This window comes from Chelonoidis abingdonii, chromosome 4, assembly GCF_003597395.2.
Source record: "Chelonoidis abingdonii isolate Lonesome George chromosome 4, CheloAbing_2.0, whole genome shotgun sequence".
Classification (NCBI taxonomy): Eukaryota; Metazoa; Chordata; order Testudines; family Testudinidae; genus Chelonoidis; species Chelonoidis abingdonii.
The window spans coordinates 59547459-59567930 of NC_133772.1; the positions used below are offsets into that span (position 1 = coordinate 59547459).

The 20472-nt window shown below is 37.5% G+C and overlaps 1 protein-coding gene across 2 annotated transcripts in view; it reads right to left on the reverse strand.

The window, feature by feature from the left end:
* The window catches only part of ELP4 (elongator acetyltransferase complex subunit 4), a 335509-nt gene that overhangs the window by 201844 nt on the left and 113193 nt on the right, over positions 1-20472 (reverse strand). For both annotated transcript variants that reach the window (XM_075065212.1, XM_075065213.1), the window contains one exon: positions 11786-11974. In XM_075065212.1, coding sequence (XP_074921313.1) covers positions 11786-11974 — 189 coding nt within the window. The remainder of the gene's footprint in view (positions 1-11785; positions 11975-20472) is intronic.

Below are 20472 nucleotides of genomic sequence, written 5' to 3' on the forward strand. Positions count from 1 at the left end.
TATGATTGTATATCTGTATTCTGTACTTGCTCATTATTATACAGTAAAGAGATAACATAAAAAGAAAACAGTTTACCATACAGACACACAGAATTGCACATCACACCAAAACAGCAGAGTTCTAGCACTAATATATCTGATAATTTAATATCAGAGCTCATGTGCATTATACATCAATAAACAGGAAGTGTTTAGAGCTGTTTACTAAAACATCCTAAAATATACATAAAATGTATTCTTTACTTGATTTGCGATGTATTTTAATAGTTGCAGTAAGAACATTTTAGTAAAAATCTGTTCCAGAATCTGCCTACAGTCAGAAGCTCCCAGAACAGGAGGGATCAGCTTTTTCACCCACTGTTCTCATCTGAATCCTGGCTGAAAAGCTACTCCACCTCCCAGCTTTCCAGAAGGCTCCATCCCAGGAATCCTCGCTTGCCATTTGGTTTGCTGATTTTAATCTCACAGGACTGTCTTACAGTGGTTCCACTATGCTGAACTGGCACTTGCTCCTAGAAGTGAGTTATTATTAAACTTATAGGTCAATTGTGGCACTAACAACTCTTTGGAAGCTTTCAGCCACAGTGTACAATTTGCCGGTCTAATTAAATATTAATTCTAAGTGTTACATTTTGTGGCTAAGAGCTTTTATTTTCCATCATCAGTCTGGAAGAGAAAGAGGTTACAAGGCTAATTTAATCTTTTTTTTCCCCTAGCATTAAAGCTTAACTACATAGGGCACAAAAACATCATTAAAGATGTAGCATTCCTTTATATTACAATTATAATGTAATTAATAGAGCAGGTCTAAAACACAAAGATGTAAATTGAGAGCTGATCTAGAAACTTCAGCTTTTAAAACATCAATAGTTCATATATAAAATGTCACTGTAACAAAATATTGTACATTTTAGATTGCCATTCTTCACAGAAAATACATGTACAACAATTTAAATACAAAGTAGGCTAATACAAATTGTTGTCATTTATACTGACAGGCAACACACAAAAAAGATTTAAAACAATATTTGCATGGCCTTATTACAAAAGCCTATTATACTATTTATGTAAAAGGTATATTTTTATAAAGTGACGTTAAACAGGATCTAATAAAATTATTTGCTAAAACCAGATAATAAAACCTGAAATCTTTTAACATTCCTTTCCTCATTTTTGCTTATCACTGTCCAAATGGGCTCAAAACTAAGCCTCTTCCCTTCTGCTTCATAACAGTTGTGTCCACACCTGGACACTGGGCATTATATTAACTACTTAGTCTAGCTGCCAAAAGATTCCATATGCTGGAACAGATGACTATCTCCATACTGTGATGGGACACTTAACTATTTAGACCTATGTTGGATTTGAAAACTTTAGGCCTAAATCTTGTTTAATTTTTTTTTAAAGCTGTCCAATCTGTAAAATTATTTTCAGAATAGATGGATACATAAAGTAAAATGCTACTATGCTGAATTTAATTGTTAATTTTAGTTTTATGATTTGCTTATAGTTTTATTTTAGAAAACCAATCTTATCCACTTTTCTATATTCAAAGGTGCATACACACACTGCATACAAAAGATGGTGTTAATGGTGGTGGTGAGGAATGAGATTATCTTTTGACATAAATAGGTACACATATGCTTCTGAAAGGAAAAAAGTTTGAGACAAATCATAAGCAATATAATATACTGTATATGCACATGCCTATTTCCATATGTTGTGCGACAGTCTTTGGTCATAGTATATATAAGCCACTTAATCCACAATAAGGATAAAGTTATGAAGAAAGCAAAAATAAGTCAAGTATACATGGTATCTATGATCCAAATAGCCACCATAGGATCAGTATAACGTGGCTACCAGAATGAAAAAAAATAATATACATTCTGGTAGCCACTTTATATGATTGTATGAAAGTACAAAATACTACAATTTCTTCTGCTACTTAATAAATGAATGTAACAAACAAATTATTTGAAAACAAAACTATTGACAGTAACACAATTTAATTTTAAATTATATCTTTTTTCAAGCCTCTATTTGACCTTAATTTTTAATAAGCTTTTATACGTGTAGAAAAAAATAGTATCCAGAAGAATAATCTCTGTATCTGAAAATGGTTTAGAACAAGCATGATTATCAACCTAGCATATCTGCATCATAAATCCATGATACTCTACACTTCTCTGTATGGCTATTACTTTATAACATTTTTTACATGTGATTGTGTATGCAATATTGAATCAACACAATAAAATGCAACAATTCTCATACTTTCCATTTTGAAGAATGTTAAAAGGTTGTTAAGCTGAGGTATAAAAGTTGCATCGCAGATGGATGTGGCACAAATTTCTATATAATGGCCACATCTTCATGGTATTCAACATTTTATACTTGTGAACTCACAAAGTATGTTAGTTCTACAGCATGGAATCATTCTTAGCTCTTGCTTTAAGAATAAAGATTTCACACAGAAACTCTCAAGCTATAGAAGTTCACATCTCACAATCTTACATTAGTAGTAGTAGTGGCAGGTTCTAAAGCACTGTCTTGCTTGATGTGTAGAGTTTAGCTGCTAAAATACTCAGCATGAACACAAAAGCCTATGGACGTGAAAAGGTTTGTTTCTGAATTTTTTCTACACTGAAACATACTGTAACGTATTCACTTCAGTGAATTCAAAGCACCAGTACATTAATATTGTAGATTAATTTTTAAACGTATCCAATGAAATAAAGAAAATAACACACTAAACAGAACCTCATTAGACTCTCTCAAGATGAGTACTATAACGAGGCATATTCATACTGACTTTTCATTAGTCAATTAATTTCCCCAGGTACATGCTGACTAATACGGTTGGTGGCAGTTCTTTCCAATGAGGTAGCTTCATATTTAAAAGAAGGGACATCTGTAATGAAAGAACTGAGATTCTTTCAGAGAACAAATTGATATCACCATAATTTATCTGATCATCACATATTCAAAAGTTTGCTTATGCACTTGACTGACATGGAACTTGCTACAAATGTATAAAAAGCTTCTCTAACTAATATTTTTGGAAAAAACCTGATATTGGATTTGCAACAAAGTATGACAAGATAACTAATTACATAATTTCTAGTAATGTATGAAAAAAAATTAACAGGCAGGCTTTTTAGTTTCTATCTACTTTACCCCCTAGAGTTTCCAGTGCCCATCACTGTAGCATTAGATCCCTTTGTATTATATACTACTGCATAAACACTTTGGGTATGATTGTACTTTCCAATGAGCAAATTATCAAAATAAAACATCAAAAAATACCTCACTCATTTTTATATCATTTCTCAAATTTGGAAAGCTTGAAAAAATAGTCCACTTGATCATCGGTAATTTTAAAAATTGACATTCTCCCTTCTTAAATGTACAACTGTATTTCACAGGCACAGTGCATTTTCAAGCAGCAATGGAAAGACTTGAAAAGTAACCTTCCATCAACTATATAAATCATAATTCATAAGCATCTCAATATTTATTATGTGACAGACTGTTTCAGATAAGAGTGCTTTCAATCAGTACAAAATATCAATCAAGTAAAACTTGTCACACATCATGCGAATAAACTGGGTACATTTTTAGTGTCATTTCTGAAATTCCTCTGCCAACATAATCTCTTCCTAAATTGTTCAGTCAAGAAATATGAAGTGAGAAATGTCCATTTTGTCAAGCACACAGTTTGCCACTATAGATCTCTACAATTGTAAACACTGTGGTGGATTATAATTTTACCAAGTAATTCTGAAAAAAAGTTTGGAACTTTTAAGTGACACTGCCATCAACAGGCAGCCTTTTGGTTAGTTAGGAGTAAAGTCTGAGAAACTTCAGAAGGACCTATCAAACCTAGGTGAATTAAAATCATATAATGCAGATGAAATTCAAAGCTGATAAATACAAGGCAACAAATACTTGAAGGAGTAGCCTGAACTACTCTATATATCGCTGGGTTCTAAATGACTGAGGAAAAAGAACTGCATATTATTGTGGATATTCAATGAAAATCACTGTTCACTGTCCAGTGGTGTTCAAAAAAGCCAAAAAAAGTTGTTAGAACATCTAAACAACTGGTTAATAATGGAAGCTATAGGAATCAAAAGGCATGAAGAGTGACTGAAAAAGTATGGGACTATTTAAGAAGTAGATTAATAGGAGGCAACATGAGGAAGGCATAGGAAATAATGGATAGTATACAGAGAAAGTACATTGAATGGTTCTGTTCACTGGCTCACAATACAAGAAGAAGGGGATAGTCAATGAAATGGAAAGGCAACAAATATAAATTATGAACAAATACACTAAACATAATTCACTTATGGAACTCATTGCCACAGTATATCATTGAGGCCAAGCACTTAGAAGGATTAAAAAAAACCCCTAAACATTTATAAGAATAAGAACTTCCATAGTAACATTAGGTAGAATTATTTTTAAAATATAAGCAACAGAAACCTCACACTTTAAGGTATAAGCTAACCACTAACTGGTGGGATTGTGAAGAAACGTTCCCCACTAAAATGTTATTCAATAAGTTGTCAACTATAGGTTTTGTTGCACCTTTGTTTGGAGCCCTGGTACAGGCTATTGTCTGAGATAGGATAGTTAGAACAGACAGACCACTAATGTGATCTCCTATTAATATTCTTAGAAATATAGGAATTAACTTGTTAAAATTTAAAACTGATCTATGGGGGGTTATTTTCCTTATAGTCACAGCATGGAAACAGAAATAATATTGTAATGCAGCTTGAAACTTATTTATTTAAAATGTACTCCCATGGAAATTATATAAATGCAATTTCCTTTTCAGCTATTGAACTATTTAGCAGACACAAGATAATTTAGTCAAAATCTGATAGAAATGGAATAGTTGTAAAGTGAATAATTTTGTAGAATTTAACACACTTTATGAAAAATGGTATGCATTATACATACTGTCAGTGTTTTGACTTTTAGATTTGACCAAAAAAAGCATAAGCTAAAAATAATTATATATTCTTGGTAATATCAAATTTAACAGGCATATAGAAATACACGTGAGGTACATGTTTTCATTTTTGTTTTTTTGAACACCCCCCCCACCACACTGTACTTTACTTTTGAAATCCACTAAGAAACACCAGCAATGGCATTGCGAGTAGTTGAGCTGTGAGAATGTGAACAGCTGCTGTTATTATAACTAAAGGTCTGCTTACTGCTTGAGCCTGAGAGACCACATGTTCGGCTGTCCTCTCATCTTGCCATCCTCACCAATTAACTATTAACATGGAGGGCTGTACACATGCTCTCGGGGGCTCTTTAACAGGCTTCTTGGAGAATGGAACAACTACACAGCAGGGCTCTGGGAACTGGGTAATAGCTGGATATAGGGAACCTTCAGCAGCTTTGCTCCTCCTAATGACAGTTCACTCTAGCGCTTAAAAGAGGATGCATGAAGTTTAACCATTTTCACAACTGCTCAATGCAATCTATTGGAGCAGATACTGCAAAAAAGACTAAAGTTTCTGGGTTTTTTTCCAGAATATTTGAGCTTTTATTGTGGAGTAGACATGTTAAATTGGACAGCAAAGTGACAGGATACTAATGCATATGAGACTTTATTTCAGTCTTAACTACACAATTCAATTAGGCAGGTGGATTTTACAGATAACGGAATTGCACAACAGAATTCATCACTAATTCTAACAAGTAAGTTTATCTAAAGTGCACACACTACATGTTAGATCCAAACTTCTTAGTTGCCCTTCATAATGTTAGTTTGAAAAGTCACATTTTAACATCAGTTCTGAACCAATCTCACTATTTTTTCTTTACAATTTCCTTAACTACGTGTTGCTTGCCTACAATAAAATTAAACATAGGAAGTAAGCCAAAAATATGAGAGCAGCTAATCATCAATGTACAAGCTTGACAGAATGTTAAGAACTAAAAATAGAAAGCTGATTGGCTGCTTTACTGACATAAACTACAAGAAAAGACAAGCACAACAAAGTAAATATACTAGAGCAAAATTCTGTCCTTGCATGAGTGTAAATCAAGGCAGACTTTACTCCACTGCATGTAAATATAAAGAGAAAATAATGAATGCCTAAATTACTGATCTTGCAAGTCCATAGGTCTGGGTGTGCTCAGCACGACACACTTCCTTGACCAGCGCTGATATCAGTTTCAAATTTAGAAAAAACAGTGTTTTGTCCCAGTTTTGATACCAGTTTTGAAGACTCTGATAAACTGAAGGAGTCACTGGTTAACCCAGGGGTCGGCAACCTTTCAGAAGTGGTGTGCCGAGTCTTCATTTATTCACTCTAATTTAAGGTTTCGTGTGCCAGTAATAAATACATTTTAACATTTTTAGCTGGTCTCTTTCTATAAGTCTATAATATATAACTAAATTATTGTTGTATGTAAAGTAAATAAAGTTTTTAAAATGTTTAAGAAGCTTCATTTAAAATTAAATTAAAATGCAGAGCCCCCCCGACCGGTGGCCAGGACCCGGGCAGTGTGAGTGCCACTGAAAATCAGCTTGAGTGCCGCTTTCGACAAGCGTGCCTTAGGTTGCCTACCCCTGGGTTAACCTGAGCTGCCTAAATTGACAGTGTGCTGACTGAGGGAATGAGCCTTAGGATGAGCTCCCTCCACCTTAGGTGACATATGTTGCCCTCCCCTCCCTTCATGCATATAGTGGCCAGATTAATTGAAAAACATGAAATACTATGGCATATGACAATAATCTCAACTTCCCAGATATGTTTTGGAGGAAAAAAGAACAAGACCCTGTTTTTTATAAACCTGTTCCAGGGCCATTTCTTACATTTCTAGTCACCTTGTGCTGCTAAAAAAACTCTCAGGCATGCTTTTGTTATCCCCCCAACAAAACCCTCACACACCTAACTTCAGAGTATATAGACATATTTCATATAATTAAGATTTAACAATTCATCCCCTGCCCTGAACCCAAATACCAACTTTCTGGCCCAATTTACAGTATATCTCAATTCTGCCAGTTCTCTTCTTCACTTTCCAGGCCAGATCCTCAATCTCATCTGATCCATGTCCCACTCATCCACCAGGATTACACTGTTCTTTCTATGCACCTTATCACTGTCTCACCCTCAAATCAGGTTCCAAATTTCTCTATGCACTCTTTTTTTCCTAATATGGTCTGCTATAAAGCACCAACCTTTGCACCATACAGCCCTCGTTATCTTCTGCCACTCCTCCTCACTGTTTTCAACTCCTACATTTCTTCACCTCATTTACTTCTTAGGAGGAAGATCCAGAACACTTGGGCAGAAGCAGTCTTTGCAGAAGACTTTGGAGCCCTTGTCCCATCAGTTCTAATTCCAAGAACTGTCCAAGGAATTACCAGTCATAACTGTTCATATGTCAGCCCTTATGTTAAATTTAGAGAAGAGAGAGAGCAGAAAAAGGACCAGTGCCAATGCTGAGGGAGCCATGAATGGCAGGAGAAACAGCAAAGAGACACATGGATCCACTCCCTTACCATCCCTTCTGTCCGCTAGGGAGAACTCAACTCTACTGACAGTCTGTGGTGGAGGAGCAGATACATCCGCAGACTCAGGGCCTCAAGTGAATGGCAAGCAAATTCTTTCCTTGAAGCAACATGTAGTTTTGTGGAGTGGTCTCAGGTACTAAGCTCGAGCATGCTTATACACACACACATGCTCACACCAGCATGATCACAGGATCAAGAAGTTTAGTAAAGATGGTCATTACCTCCAGTCTTCCCAATGAATGAATGAATCCAAACTGCCCTTAAGGAAGAGAGTGGCACGAAATGCTGTCAGGATTCAGAAAAGAGCACTGCAAGGAGCAGCTACATATGGTATAGGGGTGACAGGGAAGGTAAGAGGGTGAAAATGTGCTGGGAAATGTGGCATGCATGTATATACAGGAAATCATCGAGGGAAGCAGGAGAGAGTCTGAATGAACAGGGAAATAACAGAGTAGGGAGAATGTGTGGGGTAGGAGACTAAGACATAAAACTCCTTGCATTGGAACAATTTGAAACCACTGTGCCTTTAGCTAAAATACAATTGGAAGGTTTAAAAGGTATTTTAAATGTTAGGATATTGGATAGCATTCCGGCAGATGTGTTGGTTGATAATAATATACTGTCTGTGTCCAAAGCTGATAATATGATAACTTGTAGTAATAAGGAATATAGGTCGATGGTATAGCAGCTGTGATGGGGAGAAGACACTTCCAGCTCCTGCTCAGCAGAAAATGGCAGCATGTCTCTAGAAACGTATGGGTGGGGAAGTGGGGGGTAGTTGCCTTATGTACCTGAGACAACTCTTTGTGCTGGCAGAAACCAAGAATTTACAGGAAAACAGAGAGCAGGCCCCTCCCTAAAAAGCATATGGGAAATCATCTTCAATGGACCCCACCTAAAGAAAACTGGAAGGTTTTTTGCAGAAGAGGGAAAACTATAGAGAGGCCCCTTTGCGGAATAACAGAACTCCTGGGCAGGCTTATAAACAACTGATTGTGCTTCCCATCCTGGGAAGTTAATGTTGTCAGCCCTTGACTGCCCTAGTGCAGGTCACTCAGATTTCAGAGAGGACAAACGAGAAGTTAAAGAAGAATTTTTATTGATCAAATATTCAGAATGAGGTGACAGACCACTATAGGTCTTGTAACTTATGCCTGAAGCACAAGAAGGCTCCACAAGGCTCCGCTGCACTGCTTACCTGTAATCAAGGAGGCATTTTTTATGGTGGCTATGGATATTGCTGGCCCTATGCCCCAGCCAACCCAGAGGGGAAAGAAATATATTTTAGTACAAGTGGACTTCACCACTAGATACCCAGAGGCAGTTGCTCTGTCTAATATAGAGGCTGACACAACAGCTAAAGCTTTGCTCTCTATACTCAGCAGAGTAGTTTCCCCAAAGGACACTATCATATTGGGGGGCAAATGTCATGGGGGTCAGTTATTTAATGAATTATAGCAAATGTGTGGGATACAACAGCTACCCCATATCAACCAGAAACAAATGGGTTAGTTGAAAGTTTCAGCAGAACTCTAAAGTCTATGCTGGGAATGTATGCAAACACGAGGGACAGTGACTGGAATGAAATGCTACCCTCTCTGTTATTTGCTTGTAGGGAGGCACCCCAAGAGTCCACAGGGTTTGCCCCATTTGATCTTCTGTATGGGAGAAAGGTCACCGGTCATCAGGATCTCACTAGGGATTCTTGGGAGGGTGGCTCTGAAGCAGAGGGGGAACCGTGACTAAATATTTACAGCAGTTCAGAAAGGAGTTAAGGGACATGATGGAAGTAGTTCAAATGAACCTCATTAAAAGCCATGATGCACAGAAAGCACAGTATGGCCATAATGCTTGTGAATGCTTGTTAGAGGGGAGTCTTGGTGTTGATGTTACTCACTGTAAAAAGGTACAAAGTGCAAAACTCATAGAGGAACCTTCTGAGATAGTGGAAAGAATTAATGAGGTCCCTTGGAACACACAGAGACCCCACAGCAAGGTTACTTCACAGATTCTGCAGGTTAATAGATTTAAAGTCTATCACAATACAGAAAACATTATGAACATGTTGTGCTGAGGAGGATTCTGAGACAACACATCTCATCAATTTGATGGCTGAATGCCATGGTGACATATAACCAGAGATCACTGAGATATGTAAAGAGTTAACACAAACTGAAAAGGCAGGAATTTTGACTGTGCTGCAAACTCATAAGCAGGTATTCTCTAGCATACCAGGTCTGACTCATAGGATGTTCCATCAGATTGACACTGTGGTGATCTGATTTTGGATATTCCAATTTCAGAACTTGCTCTCTTTTTACATAGTATACAGTGGTCAGATAATCCAACATGATCTAAACATGCTGTGCATAGAGGAAGGGCAGGCTTTTGCAGGTCTTTTGTACTACTGGTGTTTGAGGAGATTAAATGTGTAGATTTGACTTCTGTTGGATCATGAACCTTAAGCCACATGATCATCCAGATGTACTCCTCAGCCCAGTAGAGAGGTTGTGTCGCAACAAAAGTGGACTTTTCTACGTTTACCTGAAGTCCTAAGGACTGAAGGAGGTTATACAGAGAGGACCGCTGATTGTACCTTTTGGTATGATAAACCAGTGAGCAGACAGTCGTTAAGGTAAGGAAATACTGGACTGCTCTGGTGGCACAGTGTGCCACTACCACGCACAGCACCGTTGTGAACATTCTGGGAGTTGTCAAGAGACTGAAGAGAAGAACTTTGTACTGATAATGATCCAGGCCCACCATGAAGCACAGGAATCTCTTGTGTGTTGGATGAATGTCTCTATGGAAATAGACATCTTTCAAATCAAGAGCTGCAAACTGGTTGCCTTTATTTAGTGAGGGGATTTTCGAGGTCAGGGTGGTCATCCTGAATCTTGAATAGCATATGAAGACATTCAGTTGTCTGAGATCCAGGATGGAACAAGGAAACATCCCTAATAAAAACCTCTCCCACCGTGATGAGGAAGCATAGCCTCTAGCTGAATCAGGGATTCTACCTCCTGGTTGGGAAGTATTGTCACAGTGCTTTTTCCTCAGATATAGTGTCACCTAATATTAAACGTATTTTTATTTTGTAATACTGAGAGTTAGGAAAGAAGAAATCTGAAACTGAAGGCATATACAAGAGGAGTGTTGATACACCTCCAGTCACACTGGCAACATGTGAAAAATAGGAATGGTTGTGATTTTCAGGAGCACTGAGTGGCTGTAACACCAATTTAACAGGAATTGTGGGCACTTAACAGCTTTGAAAATTGCAATTGCAATGTTGACATGAGAGGCATATATTTCTCCTTTAGGAGAAAGTTTACATCAAAACATTCAGTGTTTGTTAAACGAAGTCTTACCAAATTTATGCATAACTCTATTCACTGTGAATGCTCTTCTTCCTTTTATGAGCTGCAGCACTTTTTACAGAAGAAAGTTTTTACATTTTCCTTTTACTAAAAACTACTGTTCCAGAATTAAGGCTTAGTATACTTCTGTGAAGTACTTATTATTACCCCTCCCATTTTACAGATGGGAAAATTACTCAGAGACAGATTAACTGACTTGCTTTTGATCATACGGGAAATTTACAGCAGAATTAGGGAGCAAACCCACCTCTCCCAGTTCTAGGTTTACTGCCTTTTGAAATCAGTGGGAATGCAGAACTTTGCCTAGCAGAATTGGATCTTCTATAAGTTCTACCTATTTTATTTTATACATATCAAAGTCATATGACAGCTATACCTGTATCTAAGCCATTATAATATTCAGGTGTTTCTAGATAATGCAATGTATTGCTGCATCACAAAAGCACAGAAGAAATGCGGTAACATTATTTTAAGTCTATCTTTAAAACACAACATACTAAGCTGAAGGATGCCTATTTGGAATGTCTTAAATTGGTTTTATTCTCTTGGTTCACTCAAAAAGTTTATGAATGACTTTTATTTGCTAGTAATTACTGAAAGATAAATTCAGCATCTAAATAATGTTGAAGACCATACTGTATGTCAGAGTAAAATATAATATGAGGTAAAATTTCATCTAGAAATCAATTTGCTACCCATGCAAAACAACCGCAACAGGATGCAATTTTCAAAATCACTCATGAAACTTCAATCTATTTTGCTCATTAAGCATCCAAACTCATTAACTTTTTTTGCACATACTAAACCATGTACAACAACTTATGAAAAGAAGCAATTATAGTATTCCTACCTGGATAAGATGGGCTGGCATGGTGATTATGCAGGCTGACAAAGACATTCTGAGGAGACCACGGAGAACATACAGAAACTTTGTGAGGCTATAAATATCTTCTGGATTATGAGCGCAACAAATGTCATCTCCCCACAAAACTGAACCAAGGCTCTGAATTCCTATCCGCAGAATATTTTTTTGTTTTTTCTAGAGAAGATGAGAAAAAATAAAATGACTAATTTTTATTTTGCACATTAGGAGGAAAAACACCTCACATCAAATGGATAGACAATTTATAAAGCTTCTGTAATTTATATTACGTATGTTCATAGTAACTAAATAGTTTGAAGTAAGCATGTGATAGCGTAAGAGAGCCCAGAGAGGGAAAAATATGTATAGTAGTACCAGTTTTTCCATGAATGTCAAATTTGCATCAATTTGTATCTGTAATGACAGACAGATAAAAAGTGACAAGTTCTTAAAGTGCTTATATACAAATGGTAGAAGACTAAATAATAAGATTGATGAATTAGATTGCCTCATATTAAATGAGGATATTGATATCATAGGCACCACAGAAACTTAGTAGAATGAGGATAATCAATGGGACACAGTAATACCAGAGTACAAAATACATCAGAAGGACAGAACACGTCGTGCTGGTGAGGGAGTGGCACTATATGTGAAAGAAAGCATAGAATCAATTGAATCAAAACAGTTAAATGAACCAAACTTTACCAAAGAATCTCTATGGATAGTATTTGCATGCTTGAATAATAAGAATATAGCAGTATGGATATACTACTGACCATTTGACCAGGATGGTGATAGTGACTGTGAAATGCTCATGGAGATTAGATAAGCTATAAATATAAAAAAAATCAGTAATAATGGGGAATTTCAGCTATCCCCATATTGACTGGGTACATGTCACTTCAGGACGGGATGCAGAGATAAAGTTTCTTGGCACCTTAAATGACAGCTTCTTAGAGCAGCTAGTCCTGGAACTCACAAGAGGAGAGGCAATTCTTGTTTTAGTCCAAGTGGAGCACAGGATCTGGTCTAAGAGGTGAATATAGCTGGAACGCTTGGTAATAGTGACCATAATATAATTAAATTTAACATCCCTGTGGCGGGGAAAAACATCACAACAGTCCAACACGGTAGCATTTAATTTCAGAAAGGGGAACTACACAAAAATGAGGGGGATTGTTAAACAGAAATTAAAGGGTACAGTGCCAAAAGTGAAACCTCTGCAAGCTGGGTGGAAACTTTTTAAAGACCCCATAATGTAGGCTCAACTTAAATGTATATCTCCAATTAAAAAACATAGTAAGAGAACCAAAAAAAAGAGCCACCGTGGCTAAATAACAAAGTAAAATGCAGTGAGAGGCAAAAAGAAGAAGTTAAATCCTAGTGAGAAAAATAAAAAGGAGCATAAATTCTGGCAAATGAACAATAAAAATATAATTAAGAAGGCCAAAAAAGAATTTGAAGACCAGCTAGCCAAAGACCCAAAAAGTAATAGCAATTTTTTTTTTAAGCACATCAGAAGCAGGAAGCCTGCTAAACAGCCAGTGGGGCCACTGAATGATAGAAATGCTAAAGGAGCACTCAAGGACTATAAGGCCACTGTGGAGAAACTAAATGAATTTTTTTCTTCGATCTTCACAGCTGAGAATGTGAGGGAGATTCCCAAAGCTGAGCCATTCTCTTTAGGTGACAAAACTGAGGAACTGTCCAAGATTGAGGTGTTATTAGAAGAGGTTTTAGAACAAATTGATAAATTAAACAGCAGTAAGCCACCAGGACTAAATGACATTCACCCAAGAGTGCTGAAGGAACTCAAATGTGAAATTGCAGAGCTACTAACTGTGGTTTGTAACCTATCATTTAAATCACCTTCTGTACCAAATGACTGGATGTTAGCTAATGTGATGACAATTTTTAAAAAGGGCTCCAGAGTGATCCTGGCATTTACAGGCCAGTAAGCCTGACTTCAGTACCAGGCAAACTGGATGAAACTATAGTAAAGAACAGAATTGTCAGACAAATAGATGAACATAATTTGTTGGGGAAGAGTCAACATGGTTTTTGTAAAGGTAAATCATACCTCAACAATCTACTAGAATTCTTTGAGGGGGTCAACAAGCATGTGGACAAAGGTGATCCAGTGGATATAGTATTCTTAGATTTCCATAAAGCCTTTGACAAGGTCCCTCACCAAAGTCTCTTAAGCAAAGTAAGCTGTCATGGGTTAAGAGGGAAGGTCCTCTCATGGACTGGCAACTGGTTAAAAGATAGGAAAAGAAGGTTAGGAATAAATGGTCAGTTTTCAGGATGGAGAGAGGTAAATAGTGATGTCCCCCAGGCGCGGACTGTACTGGACCAGTCCTATTCAACATATTGATAAATGGTCTGAAAAGAGGAGTAAACAGTGAGGTGGCCAAATTGCAGATGATATAAAACTACTCAAATAGTTAAGTACAAAGCAGACTGCAATGAGCTTCAAAGGGCTCACAAAACTGGTGACTGGCAACAAATTGGCAGTGAAATTCGGTGTTGATAAGTGCAAAGTATGGACATTGAAAACATAATCCAATTATACATATAAATGATGGGTCTAAATTAGCTGTTACCACTTGAGAGATCTTGCTCATTTTAGTTCTCTGAAAATATCCACTCAATGTGCAGTGGCAGTCAAAAAGCTAATAGGATTTTGGGAATCATTAAGAAGGGATAGATAATAAGTAGAAAAATATCATATTGCCTACATCAAATCCATGGTTGCCCACATCTTGAAACTGCATGCAGATTGGTTGCCCATCTCAAAAAAGATACATTAGAATTGGAAAAGGTTCAGAAAAGGCAATAAAAATGATTAGGGTATGGCACGGCTCCATATGAGGAGAGATTATAAGCTTGGGACTTTCAGCTGGAAAGAGACGACTAATAATAGAATCACAGAATATCAGGGTTGGAAGGGATCTCAGGAGGTCATCTAGTCCACACCCTGCTCAAGCAGACCAACCCCAACTAATTCAGGACTGGGGGTGTGTGTGTGATTGACAGCAATCAAAAATCATGATGATGTGGAGAAAGGAAATAAGGAAGTGCATTTGCTCCTTCTCACAAACACAAAACTAGGGTCACAAATGAAATTAACAGGCGCAGATTAAACAACAAAAGAAGTATTTCTTCACACAATGCTAGTCAACCCTGCTGACCCTTACAGAGGATTTGTAAGTCCAAAGTATAACAGGCTTAAGAAGAACTAGATAAATTCTGAGGATGCATTAGCCGGATAGCTGGGATGTGAGTGCAGGAGATGATCACTTTATGGTACCTATTCTGTTCATCCCCCTTGGGTACTGGCATCCATCACTATCGGAAGACAGGATACTGCGGGTACATAGAACTTTGGTCTGACCGTATGGCCATCTTATGTTCTTATTAATGGGACATGCAAAGTTTGATTTATCAAGTATTGGTTTGACAGAAGGAATGGAACTAAAAGGAATAATTTGCATTTTGGAGAATGACTAATTAAAGTGATGTAGTGTGTTGGTCCAAGATATTAGAGACTATAAGCTGGTGAGGTAATATACTTTTAATGGACCAACTTCTGTTGGTGAAACAAACAAGAAGAAGAAACATGGGACCGCACGAGCTCTGTTTAAGCTCAAAATGTGTTAAAAGTGATAGTGTTCTGATAAAGCACCTTTAAGAGTATATAATGATTTTGCTTATTCCCCCTGTCATAGTATATCCTCGATTTGAACCTTAGAGTTCAAATATGAGGTATAGCATGAAGTCCTCTAAGCTATCTCCAGCTAGATCTGATAGGCTGCCACCAGGTCAGGAATTGATAGGGCTGACCCCCTTTCCTCTCTCTGGTGTCCCCAACCCTCCCCTGGGGAACCTCCGATAACTGTTTCTCTGCTTCCCAAGAGATAGCGTTCTTTTCCCTCAGACTTGAGATGCAAAATACCACAGCTTGGCTTTGCTTCCCCGTTCCTGCTTCCTGTGAGGGAGACATATACCTGATACAGAGGTTTCAATTCTCTGCCTTACTAAAAAGAAACTTCCACAAGTTTTGAAAAGAAAGCTTATATAGAAAGAGAGAGAAATCAGACTATAATTGCATAAAAATTAATACAGGCTCCTACTTAAGAAAATATGAGACAACCAGTCTGATTTAAAAATAGCCAATTTAAATAGACACAATCACACACAGTAAGTACAAAGCAAAGCATATCATAGCCGATTTTACTTGTTTCCGTTTTGTACTCGCTGCCTTTTAGTAGAATGAGAAGAAGATTGGAATTAGCAAGATAGCTTGTGCCCTCACAGCCGAGGAGAACAAACGACCAGCCAATCCACATCTGTAAATACAACACAAAGCTTCTCATAGCCGAATACTTTGTTTCCCTTTGTACTTACAGATGTTTAGGAGAAGGGTTGAAAGCAGGAGTAGTAAGAAGCAAAGCTTGTTTCCTCACAGCCGAGGAAACAACAAAGACACAGCAATCCACATCTGTAAATACAACACAAAGCTCCTCATAGCCGAATTACTTGTTTCCTTTGTACTCACAGACTTTTGAGTTAGATATTGAGATAAGATGGAGTTAGAGAGAAAAACTGTTTACTCATGCGAGGAAACAACAAAGACCGCCGAGTATACAAATTCCGCCCTGATTTAAACAATCCAGTCTTGATGGTCCTGTCAGTGTTTGGTTACCCTTTCCAGGTAAAAGAACTTAACCTTACCTTACCTACTACTTATGAAGCCAATTCTTTTAAAAAAAACAACACAACATGTTAGGATTTGTTCTCCCTCTGTCTTAGAAGGGTCTCTTGGAGCAACTGAGAGCATCAACCAAACATGCTCAGGTCACCTTTCTTTGTCCTTGTCTTTTCTCCTTCTGTACCGCAGCTGTCCCCTGCTTCTTATCTGTTCACTTTCTTCCAGCTCTCCTGTGCTGTTGCTATACTACAGAGAAGCAGGTAGATTGCGCTAGACTGGCCTTTTTGATTACATACAGCCAGAAGGTGCACCAGTTTCTTCTGATTCAGACTCTGCAACTACCATCTACAACTTTGTCTACTCCAGATTAGACTACTGCATGTGCTGTACACTGGCTAATTAAAATCTATCCAGAAATGGTAACAGTGCAGAATTTGGCAGCTGATTGTTATAGATACATCTTTGTGGTGCATGGGACACATTCGGCTTGGGATCTGCACTGGCTACTTACAAAGTACCAGATAAAATTTAAGGTGTTGGTTTTGACCTATAAAGCCTTAAATCGCCTAGGACCCATTTACCTGAAAGACCATCTCTCTCCCTCTGCCATACTACCACATTAGCAGTCGACAGGGATGCCTGAACTACAGCCCACTCATGTAAGAGAAGGAGAAATTGGCAGGGCAACTGATGGTCACTCAGTTTAGGAATTTACAGCCCTCTCAGTCTGAAAGAGTCCTTTTTATTGAATATTGGGGAATGCTACAAAGCACTTTGCTTTCTACAGCCAAAAGAGATGGGGGAGGACTCTGGTGAAAGAACAGAAAGATCAAAAGCATGTTTTAGCTGCCCTTAATATTTTTATTAATGACTGGGTGAAGCAGGTCTCCTGGAGTAACCTATTTGCATAATTTTATTTTTCAAATGTTTCAAGGTGCCATTAGAGCAAAGGAGAAGCACTCTTTTTACTGACTGAATGTATAATTTGAAAAAAAAAAAAGTAAATATCAATGGTACACTCCCTTTTGCACGAGGGAATGTGGATCATTCACCAAAAAGTTAAATTGACTATATGAAACGGTGTTGTCAAATGCAAAAGTAAAGAGAAAAATGCATTATTTTCTCCAATCTCTTTCCATTATAGTAATTTAAAGGGTTACTTGCAACAATAGTAAGTACAAAATTTTCAGAAGGAAATATGATTTTCAAAAAGGAAGCTGTCCCATTAAGATGCTATGGTTGACAGGAGACGCATCCAAAGTGCACATTTTTGCGTCGGACAGAGGATTTGAGGGAAAAGGTGGATTGAGTCTATAATATATTTCCTTTTTGATAGTATTTAAAGGAGAATGTTAGCTAATGAACTCTGTAGTAGCACCAGACAGGTAAAAGATTTCATCATTCTGGGAACTTGCTCATCATACTGAGAGTTCATATTGGGCTTCTGACTAAATATTTTCTTACAAAACATTTTTGTTTGCAATATAAGATGCCAATAAGTCACTCATACCTCATTTCTGGATATTTACCAAAATCCTTGACTATACCTACATCACTTTTGATCCTAAGCAATTTCAGAGTACTTTGATAAACTTCTTGGGCTAGATTCACAAGGAGAATTTAGATGTCACTGTCATTCACAAAACCCCTGCTCAACTACTGCCTAACCCAATAGATGTCTAGAATCCTGAAGCACCTACGTTTCTGCCATTCAAGTCTCTAAGGGACATAACTTTTGGCAGCTGGGGATGCACTCAGACACCTAAGTCCTGACTCTGCCCAGAAGCTTATTACTTAACTCATACCTAAGCTCCAGAGGGATTCACTAACTAGGCATTCTCTTGCCTATCTTGCTTTTAGGACCTGATCTAGTAGGCCTTCTTTGAGCAAATGTAAACCATACAACAGACTATGGTTGTTGTAGTGGTCCCCTTTTAACTTTTAGGCTAATGGTTACAACACTAACCCAGGCTTTTGAAAACATGGGTTCAGTTCTCTCCCTCTGCCTGATGTGGAGCAGGGATTTGAATTTGGGTCTCCTGTCTATCAAGTAAGTGCCCTAACCACTGATCTACTGAGTCACTCATTCTCTCTCTGGATCAATGGATATTTAACTATACACAGTGGAACAGTTTCAACAGATTGAGAGAGACCTTCCACAGAATACTCTAGAGCCCAGTAGTTAGAGCACTGAGGTGGGAGACTCAAGTTCAAATCTCTGCTCCATATCAGGCAGAAGGGGAAAAATGATCAAACCCATGTCAGGTCTCCCATATCCTGGATGAGTGTTCTAACCACTGGGCCAAAAGTTATGAGGGCACTACCCCTCTCCTCAACCATTAATTTGGCTTAGGTGCCTAACTCCAGAAAGAGGATTTATGGCTGTGAATACTGAGTGGACACAGGTGCCTAAATTCCTTTCAGGGGCAGAGCCTTAGGCAACATCCCTCTCCTTAGCATTTTCTATTGGTGATCTTAGGCAGCTCTCTGCTCAGTGCGCTGACTTCTGTGAATCCCATTCTTAGGCACCTAACTGTCTCATGCATTATACAGAAAGCCTGAGCACTTAACACAGAGTTATGAATTCTACAAGGCAGCAAAGTGCAGAAGTGCCCTTTGTCAATCTAGACCCACATATGAAAGAAGAATTTCACCAACTACTTAAGCACAGCTCCTACTGAGTAGAAACCAGACACAAAACTAGCACATTGCACAGCAGTGTTTGAGACACAGAGGGGAAATTTTGAGCAGGACATTAGAGCAAACAGTTATTCTTACAAAAACTCTGTTCATGCAGTGTTGACAGGATCTTGGCTTTTAAGGACTCATCTATAGAACACACACACTGCTGCATCAACCTCAGTTTATTCAGCTCTCCTGGATAAGGAAGTGAACTGACCTGCTAGAATCTCTTTTGTTCTCTCTGAAAGCAATATATTCAAGAACTGGTGCATTATTGCTCCACATTCCCTTCTCTGGTCTGTAGTAATACATAAAATTACTTGTTTATAGTACCCAAATCCTAGCACAGGATAATATAGCAAAACCTGACATTAATCTAAGTGTTGGAATGTTGCATAATTTTGGCCAGAGTGGGAAAGGTAAGCGTTGAGAATCTAAGCAGCGAGCATGATGGTGTACAAAAATTTCTAGAAAACCCCATTTTCTGGAATGTTTAAGCAATTCACAAACTATGGATAGGTTACAAAATCAGCTTTGTCCAGTTTTTCTGAACAATCAGCAGCAAAAATAAATGGTGTTCAAAGTATCTCATATCAACAAACTAAATAATACACAGGTAAGTCATGAGTAGAAATGGGAGGTCTTTTGACTTGCTCAGAACTTTTGCAATTAACAAAAAAATTGTCTTTTCTGGTCAATGAAAATAAAAAAGAGCAGCTTGTAAACACATTTACAAAACTGAATCAGAAAGTTAGCCCCTTAATTGCTTTAAGGTAAGGACAAACAAGTCCTTATAGGACAACACTTAAGTACTCTTTGTAGGATGGGTATGATAAAATTATACTCCAAGACAATGATATATCAGTATCAAAAATGCTAAAAGTACCCTTATTTGTTTCATTGAGGACAAAGTATATTTTCTGTGTTTCATAATTTCTATAAAGACGGTTGATATTACAAGATTAATTATTCATTCAATTCTTGTATTATGAGGCAAGCAGTAGACTAAAGTTCTGCACCAACACACTTGTGCTGGAGAGTAGAATTGACAAATTTAAATACATTCTACAATATTAGAAGTTGTATAGTCAAAGAAATTATTTTAGATTAAATGAATCAACTTTACTCATTTCTACAGTATTATTGCTTTGGCAGCTAGACACTATAGATATAGAAAATTAACCACAAAACAATAAGAAGAACACAAAAGCAGTCAGTCAAAAGCTAAGCAAAATAAATCCTTGACCAGCATCATTGCCCTGAAATTCACTAGATT